The 19,763-nt window shown below is 39.0% G+C and overlaps 3 protein-coding genes across 3 annotated transcripts; 2 read left to right on the top strand and 1 right to left on the bottom strand.

The window, feature by feature from the left end:
- Positions 1 to 132: 132 nt before the first annotated feature.
- Positions 133 to 2,329, bottom strand: LOC116317698 (coiled-coil-helix-coiled-coil-helix domain-containing protein 5). Its single transcript, XM_031736550.2, has 4 exons — positions 2,214 to 2,329; positions 1,879 to 2,019; positions 1,624 to 1,775; positions 133 to 1,409 (listed from the first exon to the last, which is right to left on the bottom strand). Coding segments are annotated over exons 1-4 (324 nt in total). The 5' UTR covers positions 2,216 to 2,329; the 3' UTR covers positions 133 to 1,380.
- A 136-nt stretch (positions 2,330 to 2,465) lies between these two features.
- atp13a1 (ATPase 13A1) lies at positions 2,466 to 12,516 on the top strand. The gene is made up of 25 exons (XM_031736453.2): positions 2,466 to 3,104; positions 4,144 to 4,233; positions 4,822 to 5,085; positions 5,194 to 5,349; positions 5,677 to 5,746; positions 5,840 to 5,946; positions 6,042 to 6,171; positions 6,267 to 6,322; positions 6,433 to 6,559; positions 6,666 to 6,803; positions 7,222 to 7,342; positions 7,488 to 7,645; positions 7,870 to 8,045; positions 8,124 to 8,234; positions 8,331 to 8,456; positions 8,537 to 8,645; positions 8,754 to 8,947; positions 9,447 to 9,543; positions 9,626 to 9,810; positions 10,051 to 10,165; positions 10,272 to 10,468; positions 10,565 to 10,707; positions 11,482 to 11,593; positions 11,684 to 11,827; positions 11,920 to 12,516. The coding sequence occupies exons 1-25, from the start codon at positions 2,751 to 2,753 to the stop codon at positions 12,028 to 12,030; spliced, it is 3,591 nt and encodes a 1,196-aa protein (XP_031592313.1). The 5' UTR covers positions 2,466 to 2,750; the 3' UTR covers positions 12,031 to 12,516.
- A 1,966-nt stretch (positions 12,517 to 14,482) lies between these two features.
- LOC116317630 (kinetochore-associated protein DSN1 homolog) lies at positions 14,483 to 17,375 on the top strand. The gene is made up of 11 exons (XM_031736454.2): positions 14,483 to 14,595; positions 14,846 to 14,882; positions 14,962 to 15,235; positions 15,346 to 15,419; positions 15,706 to 15,778; positions 15,871 to 15,952; positions 16,066 to 16,122; positions 16,237 to 16,308; positions 16,418 to 16,565; positions 16,915 to 17,002; positions 17,103 to 17,375. The coding sequence occupies exons 1-11, from the start codon at positions 14,492 to 14,494 to the stop codon at positions 17,183 to 17,185; spliced, it is 1,092 nt and encodes a 363-aa protein (XP_031592314.2). The 5' UTR covers positions 14,483 to 14,491; the 3' UTR covers positions 17,186 to 17,375.
- The last annotated feature ends 2,388 nt before the right edge of the window (positions 17,376 to 19,763 follow it).

Below are 19,763 nucleotides of genomic sequence, written 5' to 3'. Positions count from 1 at the left end.
GAGTAGCCAGGATAGTTTGTGTGGGAGCAATACATTCCAGTTTAATATTTGACTCTGACTCAGACCTGAAGAGGGCAAGGGTGGGAGGAATAGGCACAAGAAACAGAAACAATAACAGGATGACAACATCGGAAGAGTATTAGAAGTCAAAGGTCATTTTTTTTTAATGAAACGGTTCAATAAAAACAGTACACACCTGACTTTCTCACATTCAGAGGCATACACATCTTATTTTTAAATCATAAAACTTACATGAGAAATTAGAGAATGACACAGCAATTAAATACTTCACACAATCATGTAACCCACAGTACTAAAGCAAATTTATGAATTTCCTTTTGGGACCAGTAAGTTCTTCTTCACACAGTACTTTATCATCAATGTGCTATTTCTGAAGCTAACATATCGAGGCACATTGAGAAAACAAATACAGTGTTGTTAAAAAGTATTTGCCCACTTCCTGATGTTGTCTTTACATGTTTCATACTATCAAACAAATTTAAGACAATAACCCAATAAAGAATAAAATACACACTTTGTAAATTATTTAATTTATTAAGGGAAAAAAAGCTATCTAAACTCATGAAAAAGAAACATGAAAAGGTAATTCCTAACATCATAAAACCAACACACCATTTCAGAAGAAGAACATCCTACCAACAGTCAAACATGGTGGTGGTAGTGTGATGTTTTGGGGCTGCTTTGCTGCTTCAACACCTGAACGACTTGACTGATGGAAGTGTCATCAAGTGCACATCAAATTTGTCTGACTCCATTACCCAAGCACCTAATCAAGCGCATTTGGTTTATGCAGGAGGACAGTGACCCCAAACACACAAGCAAGTGTGACCTTGCAAAAAACAAACAAAACAAAATGAAGATTTGGAGTGGCCTAGTCAAAAAGGTGCTTTGGCATGACCTTAAAGCAGGCCATTCATCCTTGAAAACCCTCCAGCACAGCTGAACTAAAATAGTTTTGCAAAAAAAGACTGAGCTAAAATTCCTCCACAGTGATATGAAAGACTTATTGCCAGCCATTGCAAACCCTTGATTGCAATTCTTGCTGCCAAAGGTAGCACAATCAGTTATTACATTTAGGTTTTTCAGCTAGGGTTAGGTAGGTTTAAATGATGATTTAACAAAATAAATGATCATTTAAAAACTGCATTTTGTATTTACTCAGGTTATCTTTGCCTAATATTAAAATAATGATGATGATGGTCTGAAACATGTAAGTGTGACAAATATGCAAAAACAAATTGGGAAGTACTGTACTCTGTCAGCCACTGTACATACATGGCCGGAATACATTTGAAACCAGCCCACCTGGTGGCAGTGGTGTAGATACAGGTGTTTTCTGGTAATGGAGGATGTCTTGTGCTAAGATGGTTGAGTTACTGGATTTGTAGCTGGAAAAAAGAAAAAAGAATCATTTGGTATGTTGGCAACTAAAGCAATATCTCATGCAATAGTATTATTATTATTTTTGCAAACATGAGTGTCTTCAAAATCTGTTTTTTATTATGATGCATGAAAAACCAGCATGCACAAGCTATTTCCATAAAAGAAACACTGCTCCTTCTTCAAGGAGCACGTATATGGCCAGTTTTGTGAAAAACGTACCCACTCCACTGAGGTCGACTGTCTCTGCACAGCCCATAAAGCGAGCCACATGTGGCGAGCAGGAGGCAGGTTGTCCCTGATGTTCTCTCAGGCAGCGCTCAAACTCCACAAACTCACTGGAACACTCCTGCCTGATCTTCTGGATGACCGGGCTTAACATAGTTAGGGGTTAGATTAAAATATGCCTGGAAAACATATACAGCAGGATGCCAGAATCACTCGGGTAGGAATGATAGAACAAATAAATGGACTTACTGTGATGATGTACATTGTGCAACATTCATCTTCAGCTCGTGACACTTCTGCTGCCATGTTGATGGATTGGAGGCTACACATAACCCATACGCCTCCATTTCTTTACGGCAGTACTTTGCAGTTATATCCATAGCAGCCTGCCTGAAAGGTGACAGATTTATTTAAACCAGTGCATGAGAACAGATAAGTACTATCACTCCTGTGTGCAGTAAATTCAACACGGTAAAGTACTTTTCTGGAGGATGCAGCAAATACTTGTAATTACAGATACATCTGATTCTGTATCTAGGAAATACAACGTGTATATTGTGTAACTGATTATTTAAAATTCTTACATGTTGCTGTTTTATGTTGTTTGAAACGAGGACGGTAATCAGCCAAGGTTACACCACCGGTACTTCTGCATGTGGAACCATGCCTGGACAGGAACACCAATGTTTCTATAATCTTATTGGTTCAGGATTGCATCAGTCACACACTCTTGCTACGCCCCTATAGTGACGTCACTTTCCTTAAAGGGGAAAGCCACTTGCGCGATTAACATGCAAATGAAGCCTACATTTTTCCAGATACACTCCTATATTTAGAAGTGTTATTATGTTTACTTTAAACAGTAAACTTTACAAGTATTTGGATGTTTAAAAAAAAAGTTACTTTTTTCCCGGTTCAAAGTCGTTGTGCCAGCTAGAACATTACGTGTCTTTACGTTGTTACGTATGCGGAAGACACGGCCGGGGGAGCGAGCGATTCAGTAAACGGGCTCTGAGGGCAGAACCGCGCACCGTTTCGTGTGTAGAGTCGTATTTTTACAGGCTACAGCACGACGGGTGGTGGTGGATGATAGAGGGGGCCAGAGGGGCTAGCACAGTACGATGAACGACACCAAGAAAGACGGGAGAATGGCTGCAGACGGAATCCGGGGACCGGGTGAGCTGCAAATGGCCCCCTCTGTGAACCATAACCAGCATGACAGCGGCACCGGCGATGAGCTGGTGAGCTCGGTGACAATGTACAGGCGAAGGCCCCGACTGCTGCACGGCACTGTGCTCCCGTTTCTGGCTTTTCTCTACCCGGGCTGGCTGTACGTATGGCTAGGAGTGTACGGTGCCTCAGATTATCCAGAGGCAGGCCTCCTGGCGTTAGCCGCTATCGGGATCGCGCACGTCCTCACAGCACTTTCTGGTTATTGGTCTGTGCACGCGCATTGTTGGCTCACTTGTTCAAAGGTAAACATAATTAATGAATATCTTATTAATCCTGCTGATATCCAGATAGACCCCACTGTTTTGCCCTTCTGTGTTTGTCTATGTCAAAGGTCAGGAACATCATGAGCTCAAGTGCAGGTACAGGTGTCTGAAACCAGTGGAGCAGAACAGGTTTTCTGGGTTATAATCACTGCACTAATTTCATGGACACAAATGACCAAACTTTCACCGTACATCTCCACATTTCCCTCATAAAAGCGTATTTTAAATCTTCGCTACAACATTTAGTACATTCATTTAAAGTCTTCAGCATACTTTTGGAAATTATTTCCAAATTCACTATGTTCTAAAACGGGGAAGATGTGGACCAAAAAAGGCGTAAAAACCTACGTGACTTTATTAATCCTACCAATGGGAGATTTTATAGTATTGACTTATTGCTGAGAGTTTATATAGGAACATTTCTTAACTAGGATCGAAACCTCCACACCAATAACTGTTGGGCGTATTATGTATCTAAACACAAGTGGTCTGTGTACAGAAAAGCAATGAGTCTGTGAAATATTTGCAAAATCTTATTTGTTTGTTTTTTTATGTCCAACTAAGTAAAGCAAACCTAATTTGAGGAAAAAAAAGAAAACTGGTGCGCAGCATTTCTGTGTTTACTTAGCAAGCAGCTGCATAAGAATAGTTTCCCCTTCACAAAATCAAAGTTATATTTTCATCAATAACGTAATCAACCTCAATTTTACAGTCAGACGTAAAAGTTAAGTATAAATTCATATTGAGGTCCCAGTATAGCTTAGCAGGTTAAATCTGCCCTGAGGCTACTTACTGTGCTTTCCTGTCTTCTCTTTACTTTCTTAATACAATAAAGACTAAAAGCCCACAAAATATAATGAACAAGTGCATTTTCACATTCTGCCTGAAATTCATGTTTGCTGTACATCAGGGAATGCTTTATTTTAGAGGAACAAAATTCATGAGGCACATGACTATGCCAAAAATAAGTGTGACTGTTGTGTGTGAATTTGTCACCTGTCTTTTTTGACGTCTGCAGGAGCCAGACCCAGAAAAGGCTACGCTGGCAAAGGTCATACCCACCCCCAACAATGGCTCCGCGGAGCTAGTAGCACTACAGAGGGACCAGGTCAGTGCACAAAATTTACTCCTGGCATCCTCTGAAATTATGTGGATTTTGTTGTTGTTCTGGAGCATGCTTCCTGTTGACAAATCCCAAGCAACAATGAAGCAACACGGTCTCCTTTGTCACTTTCTTATGAATGCTGCTTTTGAATGAACCTTCTGAGAAGGTTTTTGGTTTTACTTTAGGCAAGGAAAATAATTTTAATAGCTTGAAGTCTGCAGCGTTGATAGTCCCATGTATCGTGTTTGAGTAGTAACAGAAGTTAAATGGGAAAGTGTTGTCTTGCTGTCTCTGCAGTCTTGACAAAGTGCTCAGTGTTAGGTTCGCTTTCATAGCAGATACACTGGTTTACTGGAGATAAACCATTTTCAGTTTATACTGAAAAGGCCACAACTTTGTTGGATCTTTTTCTAAAATATTCCCCACTTGAGAGAACTAAAACGAATATTTGTTTATTAATTAATTATAAAACACTATATATATATGGCTATAATTAGACATGATGTGAAAAGTGTAAGGAGTATCAAATGCCTTTCAGCCTTTTTGTGAATGCTTTAGTTTCAGTATACAATTTCTTATTCTGTCCAACAGGATGAAAACGGGGAAAGAACTCTGTCTTTCGAGTTTCAAAAGATCCGCTACACCTTTGACTACAAAGAAAAGAAATGTTTCCTTCCAATAGCATTTCCCATAATTAACCCATTGGGCTACTTTCAATCCTGGCGTGGCTACCAGGAGGAGACTGAGCTCAAAGCTGCAGAGAAGCGTTATGGCACCAATCGTGCTGAAATGATTGTTCCAGATTTTCTGGAGCTCTTCAAAGAAAGGGCCACAGCTCCCTTTTTTGTTTTCCAGGTATGTCTGTATGTGTGGAAGTATTTGACAGGTTTTATTTTATTTTTTTTAAAATATAAAAATATTGTCGCATTCATGTGTTGTTACGCACCTTCGTCCATCTATCAGGTGTTTTGTGTGGGGTTGTGGTGCCTGGATGAGTACTGGTACTACAGTGTTTTCACGCTGTTCATGCTGGTGGCATTTGAGGCATCTCTGGTCCAGCAGCAAATGAGAAATATGTCAGAGATTCGCCGCATGGGAAACAAGCCCTACATGATTCAGGTAGGGTTGATGTATTTTATTGTTTTGTATCATATGTTTTGAAAGTATAAAGAAAAAAACATTATTGTCAGTATTGCAGACAAGCCAATAAATTAATTATTATAACATGTCAACATCTGAAATATATTAGTTGCTAAGTGAACAGTTCGTTCTTATAAGGAATGTACTTGTTGTGGGATAAATACGCAGTTCGTTGTGATTTGTAGTTCTCTTGCCTTAGTTGATTTGAGATTTGGTAGCAAGCTAATCAAGGATTCTTGCAATGTTTTGTTTAATCAGTGAAAGTATTTAAAGTAGCCCATATTAAATACATGTATTTTGTGACAGGTATATCGCAACAGGAAGTGGAGACATATTTCTAGTGATGAACTTGTCCCTGGAGACATTGTCTCAATTGGTGAGTCTCCAGTCAATGTTTTCATGATTTCTCAAAACAAAATCAACTTAACTCTGTTTAGCTGTGTTTAAATGTATATTCTCTACCTAATAGGGCGCTCGCCACAGGACAACTTGGTCCCATGTGATGTGTTGCTGCTTAGGGGTCGTTGTATTGTGGATGAGGCCATGCTAACTGGAGAATCTGTGCCCCAGATGAAGGTTAGAAACGTATAGGTGATTACAATCTCTAATTGTTCAAAATGGCATTAGTGTTTGTGTAGCTCAGCTAATCGCTAAAATTTTGTGGTGATCAGGAGCCAATTGAGGACTTGGACCCAGAAAGAATCCTGGATCTTCAGACAGACTCTCGCCTCCATGTCATCTCTGGTGGGACTAAAGTAGTTCAGCATAGCCCGCCTTTAAAAGCTAGTGCTGGACTCAAGCGTAAGTCCCAATTCCATTTTCTATAAATGATTACATGTATTATGTATCTTTTTAAAATGAGGTGCATGCTTTAAAGTCTTCTTCTTTATGTGCAGCGGTAGACAATGGTTGTGTAGCCTACGTACTGAGAACAGGATTCTACACCTCTCAGGTCAGGAATTTGCTTACTGCATTTATATTCTAGTTTTGATAGCAATCTATAGTCTGTGTTATGTCATACCCGAAACTGTGTTAAATGTGTGTTGTCAAACTTGCCTCTAGGGTAAACTGTTAAGGACAATTCTCTTTGGTGTGAAGAGAGTGACAGCAAACAACCTGGAGACCTTCATCTTCATTCTCTTCCTTCTTGTGTTTGCCATTGCTGCTGCTGTTTATGTGTGGGTTGAAGGTGAGAGGCCACGAATGAGCTCACTGAGATGTAGTTCATAACTAACACGTCATGTGTCTGGAAAAAATTGCATCTAAATAATGTACTTGTGCTTTGATCCCATTAGGGACCAAGGACCTCAGCAGGAACCGATACAAGCTCTTTCTGGAGTGCACGCTTATCCTCACCTCAGTGGTTCCACCAGAACTCCCCATAGAGCTTTCTCTAGCAGTTAACACATCTCTTATCGCCCTAGCTAAACTTTGTAAGTCTGTGTGCATGAGTTGTGTTTGTTTGCTGAATATAAGATGTGCACTATAGCCTTTAACTTTCCTAGATATCAGCGCTATATGTGAAAAGGAAAACGGCCACAATAGTTTGATCAGATATTAAACCAGTTTTACCCTGCCAGCTCCATAGCACAAAGTCTGTGTCAAGCCTGAATGCACCCACAGTATTTCCATGTGAAACGGACAGTTTCTTGCTATCTGTTACATATGAGAAAGAAAAATGGCAAAATAAAAAGCTGAACAAATTCTTATGATTTTGTTTAGATGGTCAGTTTCGAACATTTAGGCATTTAGATTAGATTTAGATGTGAAAACTTGTGAATACTTGGAAAGGCAGCTTATAAAACAAAACTTGTAACAGCAATGTTTCATTCTTCTTTTTCTACTCCTCAGATGTATTTTGCACAGAGCCTTTCAGGATACCATTTGCTGGGAAAGTGGAGATCTGTTGTTTTGACAAAACAGGAACACTCACCAGTGATAGTCTGGTAGTACGAGGAGTAGCCGGTCTTAGGTAAACACTTCACCGCCGCTATTACTGTTTTGCCATTACAGCAAAAATTATGAAGCACAATGACAAAGCATACTACACTGTACTTTAGGTTGGTTAATATTTACATACATTTACTTTATGTGGAGCTTATTTTTTTTTATGACAGAGAGGGGAAAGAGGTGATGCCTGTATCTGAGATTCCGGTTGAGACACACAGGGTGGTGGCCACCTGTCACTCACTGGTCACTATGGATGATGGACAGCTAGTTGGAGATCCACTAGAAAAGGCCATGCTGACTGCTGCTGACTGGACCCTTACAAAAGGTACCAGAAAGTAATCCCTTCAGATTTACAGTGCAGGGAAATGGCTTGTAATGTTTCCTTTTCAAATTTTCTCATGTTTGCATTACCATACCCATTGTGTTGAGCTTGTAGTTTATCTTAAAGCAATGCTGATTTTTTTAAATACCACTGTACTTTTACAGCAAATGTTAGTATTTGGGCACATCTGTCTTTTACACAATGCTAACTTTTGTCTCTTTGACCAGATGAAAAGGTATTCCCGCGAGGCATTAAAACCCAGGGACTTAAGATCCACCAGCGTTTCCATTTTGCCAGCGCTCTAAAGAGGATGTCTGTCCTGGCCTCCTATGAGAAACTTGGCTCCACTGAACTCTGCTACATATCAACTGTTAAGGGCGCTCCAGAGACACTCAGAGGAATGGTATAGGCTGACATCCTGAAAAAAATACTCATGTCTTATAGCATAATCAAGTATATCCTAACATGTCTGTCATTGTAGTTTGCAGAATGTCCTGCAAGTTATGACCAAGTGCACAAGGAAATGTCACGGGAGGGAGCTAGAGTGCTGGCCTTGGGCTACAAAGAGATGGGACACCTTAGTCATCAGCAGGTTCTTGTTTCATTTTACTCAGAATGTTCAGATATTGTCTTATCTGAAAATAAATTTGTTTGGAACTGACCTGATTGTTTATGGGTGATCACAAAGGTTCGGGAGATGAGTCGCGATGCTCTGGAGTGTGACCTTCATTTTGCTGGGTTCATGGTCGTGTCTTGTCCACTTAAGAACGACAGCAAAGCTGTCATCAGAGAGATCCAAGAAGCATCTCATCATGTAAATAACCAGATGTTGCAAAATTACACAAATATACTGAGTAATGTTTTAAGATGCTTAATACATCTGTCTTCTTTCAGGTTGTCATGATCACAGGTGATAACCCTTTAACGGCATGTCATGTGGCAAGAGAGCTCCACTTCATCCAGAAAGAACACACACTTATATTACAGCCAAGCTCTAATCAAGGTAAGATGAGTATTGCGTTATAGAACTACGTGTGTTACTCAAATAACGGCCTAGGTGTTTAGATCAAGAACAAGACGTGTTATGTGTTAAAATTATGTTTTTTTCCAGGTAAATGGCAATGGGAATCCATTGATGGCACCGTGTGTGCACCACTGCCCCCGCCATCCATTTCTTCATTTGTGCACGAGTTTGACTTATGTGTAACAGGGGAAGGGCTGGCCAAATTGAGCTGTGATCCCCGGCTACTCCACACCCTGTTGCCTCACATTCAAGTGTTTGCTCGTGTCAGTCCAAAACAGAAGGTAGGGCCTTAAGCACCATTGGATCCCTTAATAGTGTTATGATTCATACTTTTAAAACATTTCAAAAGATCAACTCATAGAAATTTATCTCTGGGTTACATTTAGTGTGCCACTATATGCAACCATGGGAAAGTAGCTTAACAGGTTTTAAAAAAGGGGTGGGGAAAAAAACCCTCAGTGGAGTGAGGCAATCATTTGTTGTTGTCTATGTCAAGCACTAGTTATCAGTTTGTTGGTGTCAAAGTTTAAAATCTGAATTGTTTCTTAATAGTAATAAGAATATTACAGTGGGACCTATCACATAGTACAGGCAGGTAGTAGTTTCAGAAGTCTGTAGTGCATTCAAAACGGAGGCATTTTACTGGAAGATACTACCTGTAAAAAAAACAGGTAGTAACTGGAACAAATTTGGTTAGACTTCTCTGGGGTTTGTTGAAATGCATTTCAGGAAATACTGGCAGTGTTTGTAACAATACTTTACTCATACACTGTGTTTCAGGAATTTGTGATCACCAGTCTGAAGGGGCTGGGTTATGTGACACTGATGTGCGGTGATGGTACAAATGATGTGGGAGCTCTGAAACATGCTCACATAGGTAAGATTTATCAGCTATAATTGAGTTAGCATTTATGACACCAGCAGATTGCAATTATTACTTTTTTTTCCTCCTACCTCAGGTGTTGCACTATTAGCCAATGCCCCTGAGCGCATGCCTGAAAAAAAGAAACGTGGAAGAGAAAAGGAGTCATCCACATCAGAAACCAGACCTTTACCACCAGTCACTTCAGGAGGCAAACTAAGCTCAAGGGCCGCCAGACAAAGGGTGATGGCCCAGAGAGAAGAGCAGCTTGCAGCACAAAAAGTGTGTAACTGTAATTTGCTTAAACTCCAATGACTCTTCTTGAAACCAATTTATATTCATTAGTCTACTGAATGCAGCACGCTAGTCTGTCCTGCTAGTCTATTCCTCTCTGTAATTACCTATCTATCTAGGGATAATTTAAAAAAATGTTATTCCTAGAAAAGGTCATTAACTTGACTTTTACTTGAGTAATAAGAGTTGTAGTACACTGGTGTTAATATCAGGGTTTTTCTGGAACAGGAGAGGATCAGTCAAGTCCTGCGTGAACTTGAAGAGGATCAGGTACAAGTAGTGAAGCTAGGTGATGCCTCCATTGCTGCTCCCTTCACCTCAAAACTCTCTTCCATACAGTGCAGTAAGTTACACAACCTTTCGATTTAATCTCTTTTCATAATCTACACCGATCAAACCATAATGATGCTTCCCATTACTGAAACTCGTTATTTTGTGTTTGCCCCCAGTCTGCCATGTAATAAAGCAAGGCCGTTGCACTCTGGTAACAACACTCCAGATGTTCAAGATCCTTGCTCTCAATGCTCTAGTGCTGGCCTACAGTCAGTCTGTCCTCTACCTCGAGGGAGTAAAGTTCAGTGATTTCCAAGCAACTCTGCAAGGTCTCCTTTTGGCTGGATGCTTCCTTTTCATCTCTAGGTCAAAGGTGAGAATATTAACCTAATGTTTTTCTTCTACCATGACATCTGTTCACTGTTTTCAATTACAGTCAAACTAAGAACCTCTTTTCCTCTTTGTCTAGCCACTGAAAACACTGTCTCGAGAGCGGCCCTTACCAAACATCTTCAATCTGTATACAGTGTTGACTGTGCTCCTGCAGTTTGCTGTTCACTTCTGCAGTCTTGTTTACCTTTACAAAGAGGCACAAAGTAGAAGTCCGCCCAGGTAAATCAAATTTAGACAGAAAGGGACAACAAGACAAAAAATAAATTAACAAATAAATAAATAAAATCACTTTTACAGTTAATTGTTTACATTGTTAGTATTGTTCAGACATGGTTTGAACTTTCATTCTTTCACATATAAATTCCAGATGTAATGGAATAGATTATAGATTTTTTTTCTCTCTCCAAAATCAGCCCAGACTGTATCCTATCAGTAGTGAGCAGCAGTTTGTGTCAATAAAAATAATTTGATGTTTTAAAAAAAAAAAAAAATCTGTATTTATGGCGTTTCAACAACAAATATTCATTAGATAGTAATATTTTCTAAGGCTCATCAAATATTGAAGCTAAGTATTTTTACTTAAACTGGGAAAATCATTCATGTTACTTCACTTTTTGTTTTCCTATCTGCATGTTATACAACTGGATATAAAATGTTTTTAATTTGTCTTTAAATGTCTTATTGCATAGGTCTCCTAAAGAGCTTCCAAATTTTTGTAACTCATTGCTTTATATGTGTTCTTTGTACAATTCTAAAGACAAAAAATGTGCTTGCTGTAAGGGCCACAGGCCTCTTAAACGACTTGACTGAGGATCGCTTTTGCCTTTTAAATGTCAAGGCAAAAGAAGAATTTAACATCCTAGCTTAACCTGCTTCTGATTTGTTTCTAATTTTTACCTGATTACATTACCTAATTTATTTAATTTTATAGTTTTGTATAGTTGTCCAAAATGTTTAATTTTTTTATATTTTATTGTGTCCTCTCATTTGCAGAGCGGAGCAGTTTGTAGATCTGTATAAAGAGTTTGAACCAAGTCTAATTAACAGCACCGTGTACATCATGTCAATGGCCATGCAGATGGCCACCTTTGCCATTAACTACAAGGTATTTATCCTTAGTATTAATATTTGTTATTGCTGCATCTTTAAAGAGTTTATATAGAAGACTCAAAGCATTTGTCTTTGTGCATGTTAGGGTCACCCCTTCATGGAGTCTCTTAGCGAGAATCGACCTCTACTGTGGAGTATCGCTTTGTCAGGTTTAGCAATTGTGGGACTTCTTACTGGATCCTCACCAGAATTCAATGAACAGTTTGCTCTTGTAGATATTCCAACTGAGGTGAGCTGACATTGTTTAACTATGCATTGTTTTGTTTTAATATCCTTATAATAATTATATACCTCCTGATTAACCTGTCTACTTCCTTGCAGTTCAAATTCATCATTGCCCAGGTTCTGGTGGTGGACTTTGTTGCTGCTCTGCTGGTGGACCGTGTCTTGCAGTTCCTGCTGGGCAAAGGAACTCTCAGGCTGCCTTCTTAAACTTGGTGCCAACAGCAACCACTGCCTTTACCAACCAAACTGTAAAGGGAGAGATGATGTTGGAAGAGGAAGAGAATGAAAAGCTGTTGTGAAAAATACGGGACAGCTGAGACAGTCATGGCGTACAATACTGCACACTGTGTATCGCTTCCTATGTCCTGCCCTGCCCTCCTCCTTAACCATCTGTGTTTCTGTATTTTCATCAAGTCTATGTTTGAATTGTTTTAATTCTTTTCCTCATGACTCATTTTTTTCCACATTTCTCTCTTTCTTTATCTGTTGCTCACCACTGTTACAAAACGCCATGAAGACAGCAGTATTGAGTGGAGTGTGAGATTGTGCCAGCCAGAGTGAAACATACAGGCACAAAAAGGGGCATTCTCCAAGAGAATTGGGAAAGTGTTTTGGATTTTTTTGATTCCCCTCCTTGATTTTGTAAAAAGTGGAAACATCTTTAACAGACTTATAAAGACTTAATACAAATTATGAAGTCTGCCACGTGTTTTGTCAAGGTTGACCATGTCCAACTGGTCATGAAAAATCCTGTTTCTTAAGATAGGTAAGTAAAGCGTGGTTAGGCACTTGTAGTACAATCTAAATGTACAAAGAAGGTTATTATTGAAAGCGTTTATCTCATGGGACTTGTGACACTGGCCAAAACAAATGTGCCATTTCACCTAGCTTCAGGTTATCAGAGATGACTAAGAGCTCATGAACTTTTTGTTTACTTGCTGACTGATCTAACAAGGCTACATGTCGGTCATAGAAAAACACCGTACATAATCTTTGAGCAAAGTAAAGCATCTTTAACAAACCACCATTCTCAAAAAGATTAGGAAGAATTTGGATTTCAGTGTGGATCAAGTACTGTACCAATTACTCAAAATCTTTCCCCTTTACTGGGCCATAAAATCTAAAATTTGCTTATATATGCAGACAGTGTCAAGAATAGACAATGGGAAAGGTGTCAGAAGTTGGCTTTAGCTTTTCATCAGCTGCCAGGGCTAATTTTCTGCTTTACTAATGAAAAGACAGATGGAGTGACAGATTTAAACACAGTTAGTGGTAATTTTCCTCATTGTCAAGGTTTCACAGTTAACATGTATATTAAGTCCTAAATAACTGTATTTGTGTTTCTTAAACTTGCTGATCAGGGGAACATTTTAGCCCTTTGAAATGTAACAAATAGTCCCACTATTTTTTGAAAAGGTCATTTAAAAAAAAAAAAGTGAAAAAAAATCTTTTGAAATGGTTGAACTTGTTTATCACTTGAATTTTTAACATTTCACACTGTTTTGTATATGGATAGTGCATACAATTTTATATATTTTTACACGTGTACACTTGACATGAAGGTGACTTGGCAGCTATGAACACATTCCAACCAGGGGCCAGTGAACCTTAAACTCTGCTGTAAACAAATGAAGAAAAAAAAAATGCTTTCACTGCAACTCTATAATTTTGAACTATGATAGAGATAGAGATTGATTTTTAGAAAGATTACTAGGATGTGAATATACAGATTAGAGTGACCAGTAGGGAAATGCTGGATCCATTATGGTATAAATTAATTGCAATGAAAAGAGGAAGCACAGAAACTGAAACCTTAACAGGAAAAGTGATATGCAATGTATCATCACAGGTTAGTGGTCCGCTAAAAAGCTTGGGTAAGTGTTTGTGTATTGATTGGATAAAGGGAGCACATGAATGACAAGATCTGTGCAAGAGAGGTGGTTGCAATATTAATCACTTATACTCCAATTTAACTAGGTGGCTTCTGACTTAGAGGAGAATTTTTGGCGTAAATGTCCCAGCAAGAGCTGATTGTTATCCATAGTTATTGCTTAACAAAATGAAATGTATTACAGAGTGCTTTTTGTCGAATAACAACGGTTTAACTTTAAACTAAAATTGCCAACAGTCAGGAAATACCATAAAGGAGATTAAGCAAAAGGCCTAAAATTCAGAGGTCACAAAGCACCAGAAAATCCTCAGATAATCAACAGAAATTCAGCCAGGTTTTACAAAAAAGACCAGGTATGGAGCTGATCATTTAAATTGGGCAACCCCAGTAGGTCGAACTTGTAGCCTGAATTTCTACATGTCATTACATTATAGGCATATTGTGGAGCCACATATTTTACTTCACTGTGATATTTAATATGTAAAAAAAAAAAAAAAATGGGACACATCTCTTCGGGAATATGCAAAACTACATGTCTTGTCTTGTGTTCTACACACAGCCTTTGCACATCCCGTGCACCACACCGCTCCTAATAACCTTACAAAGTTAAACACTTTTCCCGAAAGCAAGACCATCATATCTCTATTCAAAAGTCAATGTCTGTAACTACACTGAAAATAAAGGTGGACCGCTTTGTTAACTATGTTTAAATGCTTCGAGGACATTCACATATTGGCCGCGATCTCGTTTGTATGTTAATGCCAAACTACATTTCCCATGCTGCTTTCTTCCCTTGAGGGGTGTGGTCTGTTGGGCGCGCTGGGTGAACAACTATTTGAAAGAAAAATGGCGGAAAAGGATTTGGAAGTTGGGCTAGACGGGTACGTATCTTGCTTTATAACGGCAAACGCAAGCAGTTTATTATAAACAGGAGTTGATGAATTAAGTATTTTTACTTAAAGGCTTATGGCTGACAGAGGTTTGCTGAACGAAAATCACTGTAGTTTGCCGTTGCTTAGCAATGTAAAGTTTTCAGCGACACGTAATAGTAATTTATTTTATCCAAATGTATATTGTTAGTATTTTTGCATATGTGGCGTTGTCTTTTAAATTCCCAAAATGTTCTTACAGTTGCGGAAGTGTCGCCTTAGCTGACAGCCAGAGTGAGGTAAGGCATTTTAACTTAAATTTAAGCTAACAACGTCACTCGTGCTAAATGTAATGTTTTTCAACCTATGTTTACCAAGGCCAACCCAGGGAAACAGTCTTCGAAAAGATGCTCTCCCACAAGTCCCGGTACATCTCCCCCACCCAAGTCTCCCCGTACCGACATGATGTCACCCATAACAGAGACGCCAGATGTAGCAAAAGGGCAACAAGACATAGACGTCCAAGAGGTTCAGCCAGAAAACATTGATGGGCCTACAGGTTCCTCTGTGAGCCCCACTGCACACAGGAAATCCTGGAGGAGGTCTACTATAAGCCGAAGATCTCTCCCTGCCCTTCCCGATCCATATCAGGGTGAGATGTGAGGCTGTATGCCCATTGTAAAGTATGGTCATGGAATTATTTTTCTTCTTCTTCTTCTTTTTTTCCTGCATTATAAATATTTATTTATGTGTTTATGACAGCTTTGTGTGGAAACATAAGTACATCCTTATCACACCATGAGAGGATCGTGAAATTAATGGAGGCTTCGATGAAGGTATGACCTTAAGAACATTAGCTATAACAAACTGAAAACTTAAATAACTAGGGGCAATGTCATACTGTTCATCTCACTGCAAAAGCTTGTGTGTGTGGTTTTAAACGTACTGCACATTTAGAAAGTTGACTGACTAAATGGAGAAATAAACCCATTTGTGTAAAATCATTCAGCTACAATCACAGTTGACTGGAAAGATCTTGGTTGCATTACCTTAGTGGAGCACATGCAGTGAATTACCAAGACTCCTCAAGGTTATCCACCTAATCATCTGTTTTATCCCTAGTTGGCAATAGGAAGAACTCAAAATCAGCTTCAGTCAGTGCCAAATGCCTCATTGGAGACTTTTCAAAAACAAGGTTGGTGTTCATTTGATGTACATTGGATTTGAGGCTCTTTATTGTATGATACAGAAATATTCTGTTTATTTTCCTGGCCTTTCTTTGTATAGTTGAGCACATCCAGAAAGAGTGGGGTTGCCTGGCCGATAGCATACATAATGAAACACATCAACAACCTTCTAGTGCAGCTAGGTATTGTAGTTGTAATTCATGTATCCAGTAATTCACATGGATTATAAGTTTTTTTCTTTTTTCCTACTTACTGATTACTTTCTAGTGTTTTTTTTGCCTCTGTTTTCTTTTAGATCAAGTAACCCCGCAGTGCAAAAAGCCATGGAAAAATACCAAAGAGCCATTAACAGGCATGTTGTTCTTATTAACTTTATGCCCTTATATCCATTTAAAGAAATTACCAGTCAGCCACATGGTATTCATTAAAGCAACATAATTTTTTTAAACTACCTCTTGTGTTTTAGGCTTCAGGCTGAAAGCGAATCTTGGGAGGCACTGCTGAACAAACACAGAAACAAAGCAAAGGAACTGGAAATGTGAATATATTTGTTCTTGTTGAAGAATTACTATATCACTGGCTCCATTAATGCGCCATTATTGTCTTCTCAAAACTTTCTTGGTAATCTGCTTCTTTATTCATTTCAGGAAGGTGGAGCATGGCCAGGAGACGGGTGTATCGCTAGAGTCTACATCAGTGGCCCAGTCCTCACAGCACCTTTTCATACAGAGTAAACCTGACTACCAGGCTGTCCTGTGTAAACAACAACCCCTACTTCACACCATGTCCATGATTGTATGTTGGAATTTTTTTTTTTTTTTCTTTTTCATCGTCACTAGAAATCCTGAAAGCAATGTGAGCTACACATCCTTGATTAACCAGAGTACATGTGCTAGCTTTTGGGCCCTTAACATCTAAGTTACAAACTTTAACTCTTATTGCTGCTTATATTTTATTGTGATTATTAACCGTTTGTGTTTTATCCCTGGCATAATTTTAAGAGCATATACATCAACAGTCAAATAGGAAGAGGATCTAATCAAATAAAAACCCCTTAACTTCAGAACTATTTTCATCTGTTTTGTAAATGCTATGCAGTAAGGTTTTGTTTTTTCTTCTTCTTCTTCTTCTTTTTTGCCTGTAGATGGACACACAATGTAAGATGGTTAGAGAGCTTCTGTCTATCAAAACACACTCTCAGTTATTGGTGAAAGAAACTAGTGGCCGGCTGGGTAATAATTTTGTCATTATTTTTTTAGCATGCAATTGTTTAGGCATATTCAACAAGGGTTTAATGAACTGACTGACCAATATGATTTCTTTTACTACCAGCGGCAGAGGCTGGATTTCAGGATCTTTCATCTGACCCGCTCAGGAATCTTATGACAGCACATTTATCCTCTGCAACTTCATAAGGAAGGAAATCATAAGCAGTCTGGCTTCTGATTACCCATGGCTTTGTTTGGCTTATATATTATGCTTGTATGTGTCTCTGTTAATTTGACCGGTATGTGATTTTCTTTATTTGATGTCTTGTTTCATGACAAAGTCAACTCTAATGTTTTCCAAGTCAAATAAAGCTGTTTCACTCAGAAGTAGAAATGGTGATAGGCGTTGTTCAGGTAATGCTTGTACTTGACCAGCAGATGGCAGTAGCTGGCTATATAAAGTTGTGATAAGCTTGGTAAATCGCCAGCGCGGTTTTTCCCGTCAAGGTTTAATTAAGTACGTTCTCGCCTGTAAAACCGGTGACTGTTAAGACTGGACCGACAGATAATAAGAAAAAGATGTTTGTGAAAGATTTTCACAATCCTGCAAAATAAAGGTTACTACCTGTTCATCAATAAAAAATAAAAAACCCCGCAAGAAATCCCAACATCCAGGAACTGATAACCTGTCTGAGGTGATTTGTATCAAAGTCAAAAACTAATATTGTCTTCAATGAGTGAAAAGTAATGGCGTGCATTTGATGTGACAGCTTTTGAAGTGGTTTGACTATTACTATACTATACTGTAATTATTCTCACCAATGATAACCAAAAGAATTTGGTAAGTACGCATGGTCAGTATAGTATAAATGATGTCAGTAAACCTATGCAGAAATGAAATACATTAGCAGCTTGAATTGAGTTGTACTGCCGGAAAACCGCAAGCAATTGAATACAGGTGGATTTCTATTTGGGATTATTCAGGGTTCATATGCTCATCCTCAGTCACATTTGCTCTCCTTTCGGTGCCGCATCTATTTCACTTCATCAGTGTCCCCTGACCATTCAGGAGGAGGCCCCTCCCCCACAGTGACTCACCCCCATCTCTTGCGTTTGGCTTGGTCACTGATGCAGAACGAAGCTTTGACATTGTACCAGTCAGTCAAAGCTTTGTTCGCTGTCTCTCCGATGTCTTGGACTCATTTACTCATTAATGTTCATGCTTAATTTGCTTCTCTGATGACTACAGCAAGAAATCCCCCCGCCCCCCTTTTGCCAGCATTAAATAAGAGTAAATGACTTCCTCTGCTTTGCAGTTGTGATCTCAAACATGGAGTATGGTGAATTTTCCATCTAAATGTATTCAGGAGAGTGATGCTTGTCCCTGTGCTCTCTAGCATAGGAACAAGCAAAGAGAAGACAAGTGGGGTTGTGACCGTGAGAGCTGTGAGTAAGGGAGGACGGTGCACAGCAGGAGAGATCGATTCTTATTTAGATGAAAATGAGGCTTGATGCTTGTGGGGTGAGAGGAGGGCAGCTTTAGCATCCAAATGAATAGAAGTTTCACAGAAATGATCCTTAAATGAATCACCAACAATAAAACAACCAAAGTTTACAGAGCCAATGACAGCCTTTTTACTGTCAAGGGAGGTCTCTTGACAGTGACGGAAAATGACTTTAGTGGCCAGTTACTTAAAACTGTATGATACACTGCTGCTTTAAAAAACAAACAAACAAAAGAAACTTCAATAACTGGCATGTTAGAAGCGTTTGACTTTGGTGCAATGTCTATTTAAATGATAGGTACTTTAGAGTGTCTCCTTCTACAGGTTTCCTTCTTGTTTTTAGACTCTTATTAGAAGCAAAAAAAAAAGTTCATTGACCCGTTTTATATTTGTTGTGTAGTTTAAATCCAAATGTGTATATGGTTAGAGGTGTGGTTGTAACAAAAAAAGACAACTTTGTAAGAACTGCACTGTGTACAGCCACTGTGTATAACACCTGAACTATGACTTGTACAGCGTGCACATGCAAAGACCAATTACTGTGTAGGTTTACTGTATACTCTATTCTTGTTGTCTCTAACTTTAGATTGATTAGCTACAGATTGTGGTAGATGGATGGTTGGAGAGTCAGCATAAACCACTGCCAGTTTGGTCTATACTCCCTCATGCACACCCATCATCTCTTCTCAGTATAGCAAGGCTGGGTGCAACTCTCCTCCACATCCATTCAGTCAGCCATTCGTCTTGGAAAGCTGTCTCTCTGATCTGAGTGATAAACTACAGCAGAATTGCCCAGTTTGCAAAAAACAAGGACACTTGTTTTCAATCTGCTGTCAACATTTTCATACTGAAAACTGATGGGTTGTTTCATTCATAGGGGGTTTGGGACAGAGCGATATTTTAAGCCTGGGCTGTTCTGCTTTGGGATTTAATATTGCAAGTGAAATTGGCATATATGCGTACATAAAGTTAATTGACTTTTAGGTACGCCTTAATACAGTATGTGACACCACACACGAGGAACAAATCATTCCTTTAATACACTTAACTTACTCATGGGCAAGAATAGACTGTGGCTTTTTAGTAGCATGCACCAGCATACTTTGCACTTGGTCCAACAAATATAACATGGCACAGTCACTGAGGCGGTAACACCTTATTTATTTGTTTTATTTACAGTGTTTGGTTTTATATATATACATATATATTGTGTACATCAATACGCCATCCCTGACATTTAAATGTGTGTGATTTTACCCGATATCAGTGAGGGAGAAAAA

Source organism: Oreochromis aureus, linkage group 4 (genome assembly GCF_013358895.1).
Source record: "Oreochromis aureus strain Israel breed Guangdong linkage group 4, ZZ_aureus, whole genome shotgun sequence".
In the NCBI taxonomy this organism is placed as follows: domain Eukaryota; kingdom Metazoa; phylum Chordata; class Actinopteri; order Cichliformes; family Cichlidae; genus Oreochromis; species Oreochromis aureus.
This window is presented reverse-complemented; position numbering and strand designations above follow the sequence as displayed.

Excerpts from the sequence above, each read along its gene's own strand:
- LOC116317630 (XM_031736454.2), top strand. The coding sequence starts at position 14,492 with ATGCTGCTTTCTTCCCTTGAGGGGTGTGGTCTGTTGGGCGCGCTGGGT. Across the intron at positions 14,883-14,961 it reads TAGCTGACAGCCAGAGTGAG|GCCAACCCAGGGAAACAGTC; the intron begins GTAAGGCATTTT and ends ATGTTTACCAAG. Across the intron at positions 16,123-16,236 it reads TACCAAAGAGCCATTAACAG|GCTTCAGGCTGAAAGCGAAT; the intron begins GCATGTTGTTCT and ends CTTGTGTTTTAG.
- atp13a1 (XM_031736453.2), top strand. The coding sequence starts at position 2,751 with ATGAACGACACCAAGAAAGACGGGAGAATGGCTGCAGACGGAATCCGG. Across the intron at positions 5,947-6,041 it reads AATCTGTGCCCCAGATGAAG|GAGCCAATTGAGGACTTGGA; the intron begins GTTAGAAACGTA and ends TGTGGTGATCAG. Across the intron at positions 6,560-6,665 it reads TGTTTATGTGTGGGTTGAAG|GGACCAAGGACCTCAGCAGG; the intron begins GTGAGAGGCCAC and ends TGATCCCATTAG.
- LOC116317698 (XM_031736550.2), bottom strand. Across the intron at positions 1,776-1,878 it reads GCACAATGTACATCATCACA|CCCGGTCATCCAGAAGATCA; the intron begins GTAAGTCCATTT and ends AACTATGTTAAG. Across the intron at positions 1,410-1,623 it reads AGTCGACCTCAGTGGAGTGG|CTACAAATCCAGTAACTCAA; the intron begins GTACGTTTTTCA and ends TCTTTTTTCCAG.